This window comes from Nicotiana sylvestris, chromosome 12 (genome assembly GCF_000393655.2).
Source record: "Nicotiana sylvestris chromosome 12, ASM39365v2, whole genome shotgun sequence".
Classification (NCBI taxonomy): Eukaryota; Viridiplantae; Streptophyta; class Magnoliopsida; order Solanales; family Solanaceae; genus Nicotiana; species Nicotiana sylvestris.
Window position 1 is genome coordinate 26,964,981 of NC_091068.1, and position 2,862 is coordinate 26,967,842.

The 2,862-nt window shown below is 47.6% G+C and overlaps 1 protein-coding gene across 1 annotated transcript; it reads left to right on the forward strand.

Moving 5' to 3' along the window:
• The first annotated feature begins 246 nt into the window (after positions 1-246).
• LOC138882826 (uncharacterized) lies at positions 247-789 on the forward strand. The gene has a single exon (XM_070163459.1). It carries the CDS (start codon positions 247-249, stop codon positions 787-789), a length of 543 nt encoding a protein of 180 aa, XP_070019560.1.
• Positions 790-2,862: the final 2,073 nt, after the last annotated feature.

A 2,862-nucleotide genomic window follows, 5' to 3' on the forward strand; every position in this document is an offset into this window, starting at 1 on the left:
AGCGAGGATGAAGTGGAGGTCCTTCCAGAGGACGTCTCGCTCGGTAAAGAGTGGGTGATGAAGATGAACGCGGGGATGGACGCCGTGGAGATCTTTGGCCAACGCTTGGGGAAGGTGGAAGGCACCCTTAATGTTCTTGAGGGGCACACTCTTGAAGAGATTGAGAGTATCCGAAATGACTTGGAGGGACGTACACAGACTGAGATGGAACTAAGGCAAACCATCACTGCCTTAGAGTGCAGACTCATGGAGGCTTTGAGTACTATCGATGCTATGCAGGCAAAGATAGAGTCACTCGAGGGGCATGTTAATGCTGGCATAACCGAGGTAGCCAGCAATGTTGTGGTGACGAGGGAGGCCAAGATCAAGGCTCCCAAACCCCCAGTGTTCAAAGGTGTTCGTGATGCACAAGAAGTGGAAAACTTCCTTTGGCACTTGGAGAACTACTTCAGGCACGACAAAGTGAGGGACGACGAGGCCAAGATCAACACTGCGGTATTGTACCTCTCAGAGACTGCCATGCTATGGTGGAGAAGGAAGATGGTTGACATGGATAAAGGTCTATGTACTATTAGCACATGGGATCAGTTCAAAGCGGAGTTCAAACGACAGTTCTTTCCAAACAATGTCTTGTACGAGGCAAGGCGCAAACTTAGGGAATTGAAGCAAACATGGATCATACGTAACTATGTCAAGGAGTTCACCACCCTTATGCTTCAAATCCCCAACCTGACCAATGATGACTTGTTGTTCCACTTCATGGATGGGTTACAAAATTGGGCTAAGTAGGAGTTGCAACGCCGGCAAGTCACTGATATAGACCAAGCCATAGTGGAGGCCGAATCATTGATGGATTTCAGGCATGACAAGCATGATAAAGGCAATGACAAGGAGTCAAAGGTTAACAATGTCAAAGGCGGGGGAGACCGTGACAAAGGCAAGGAGATACAACAACAATACTCCAAGACTCAAGATTTCAAAAAGTCGAGTGGCCGTCAGGGCTACGCCGAGAAGAAGGCGCATGTCGAGAAGAAGGGATGCTATATATGCGGAGGGCCACATGGCTTCAGGAATTGTCCTGACCTCAAGATCCTCAGTGCCATGTTATGTGAGCGGAAGGAGCAGCTACAAGGAGAGAGTCCGGGAACCACACAGTTGGGTATGATCGGATTATGTGGTGCTATCATGAAACAAGCTATCCAACCTACCGAGAATGGCAATCAGTATATGGATATCACCACCAACAACAAGCCCGCTCGTGCAATGGTGGATACTGAAGCAACTCATAATTTTGTGACTGAGGCTACCGCAAAGAGACTAGAATTGAAGCTTGCTCCAACCAACTCTCGCGTCAAGACCGTGAATGCCGAGATACAGAATGCTCGTGGGGTAGCTAATGGAGTTGGTGTCAAATTGGGAGGTTGGGAAGGTATGACAAACTTTACCGTAACCGCTATGGATATCTTTGACATCATACTAGGGCAAGAGTTCTTTAGACATTGTCATACTTTGATCGAACCCTACCTCCAACGTCTCTTGGTTATGGAGCGAGAAGGAGCTTGCATGGTACCTACAATGACTATGCCACACGGACAGAGCCAAGCACAACTCTCAACTATGCAGGTTGTCAAGGGGATCAAGAAGGGGGAGCCGACGTTCGTGGAAACCATCACAAGTCTGGAGGAAAATAAGAGTTTTCAAGAGACACTACCGCATTGCATAGAGAAGTTGCTTGAGGAAAACAAAGATGTCATGCCCGAGGAGTTACCTAAGCACTTGCCGCCTAGGCGAGAGGTGGATCACAAGATTGAGTTGGAGCCAGGGGCTAAGCCACCCGCATTTGCCCCATATCGTATGGCACCGCCCGAGCTGGAAGAGCTCAAGAAACAATTGAAAGAGTTGATGGATGCTGGTCACATTCGCCCATCAAAGGCACCTTTCGACGCACCAGTATTGTTCCAGAAGAAGAAGGATGGATCGCTGCGCTTGTGCATAGACTACCGAACACTTAATAAGGTTACAGTGAAGAATAAGTACCCGATCCCGCTCATTGCTGATTTGTTCGATAGATTTGGGCAAACCAAGTACTTTACCAAGGTAGATCTTCGAAAGGGCTACTACCAGGTTCGCATTGCAGAAAGGGATGAGCCAAAGACAGTATGTGTGACGAGATAAGGAGCCTTTGAGTGGTTGGTGATGCCCTTCGGCTTAACCAATGCACGGCCACATTTTGCACCCTTATGAACAATATTTTTCATCCCTACCTTGATCAGTTTATGGTAGTCTACCTAGATGGCATAATCATCTACAGCAACACCTTGGAGGAACACATAGAGCACTTAAGGAAGGTTTTCCAAGTGTTGCGAGAGAACGAGCTATACATCAAGAGAGAGAAGTGCGAGTTTGCACAATCAAAGATGCACTTCTTGGGCCATGTCATTAGTAATGGCGAGCTACGCATGGACGAGGCTAAGGTACATGCTATCCAGGAGTGGGAGGCACCCATAAAGGTAACTGAGTTGAGATCCTTCCTTGGCCTTGTTAACTATTATCGTCAGTTCATCAGTGGATACTCAGCAAATGCCGCACCATTGACTGAGTTGCTAAAGAAAACAAGCCATGGGTTTGGACAGAGCATTGTCAAAAGGAGTTTGAATGCCTTAAGGTAGCTGTAACAGAGGAGCCAGTCTTGGCATTACTTGACTTTGCCAAGACATTTGAGGTGCACAAAGATGCCTCAGACTTCGCCATTGGGGGTGTCCTGATGCATGATAAGCATCCCATAGCATTTGAGAGCCGCAAGTTAAATGAGACGAAGTGGCGTTACATGGTGCAAGAGAAGGAAATGACTGCCATTGTGCA

Bases quoted from the DNA above. Each gene is read 5' to 3' on its own strand.
- LOC138882826 (XM_070163459.1), top strand. From the start codon at position 247: ATGGAGGCTTTGAGTACTATCGATGCTATGCAGGCAAAGATAGAGTCA.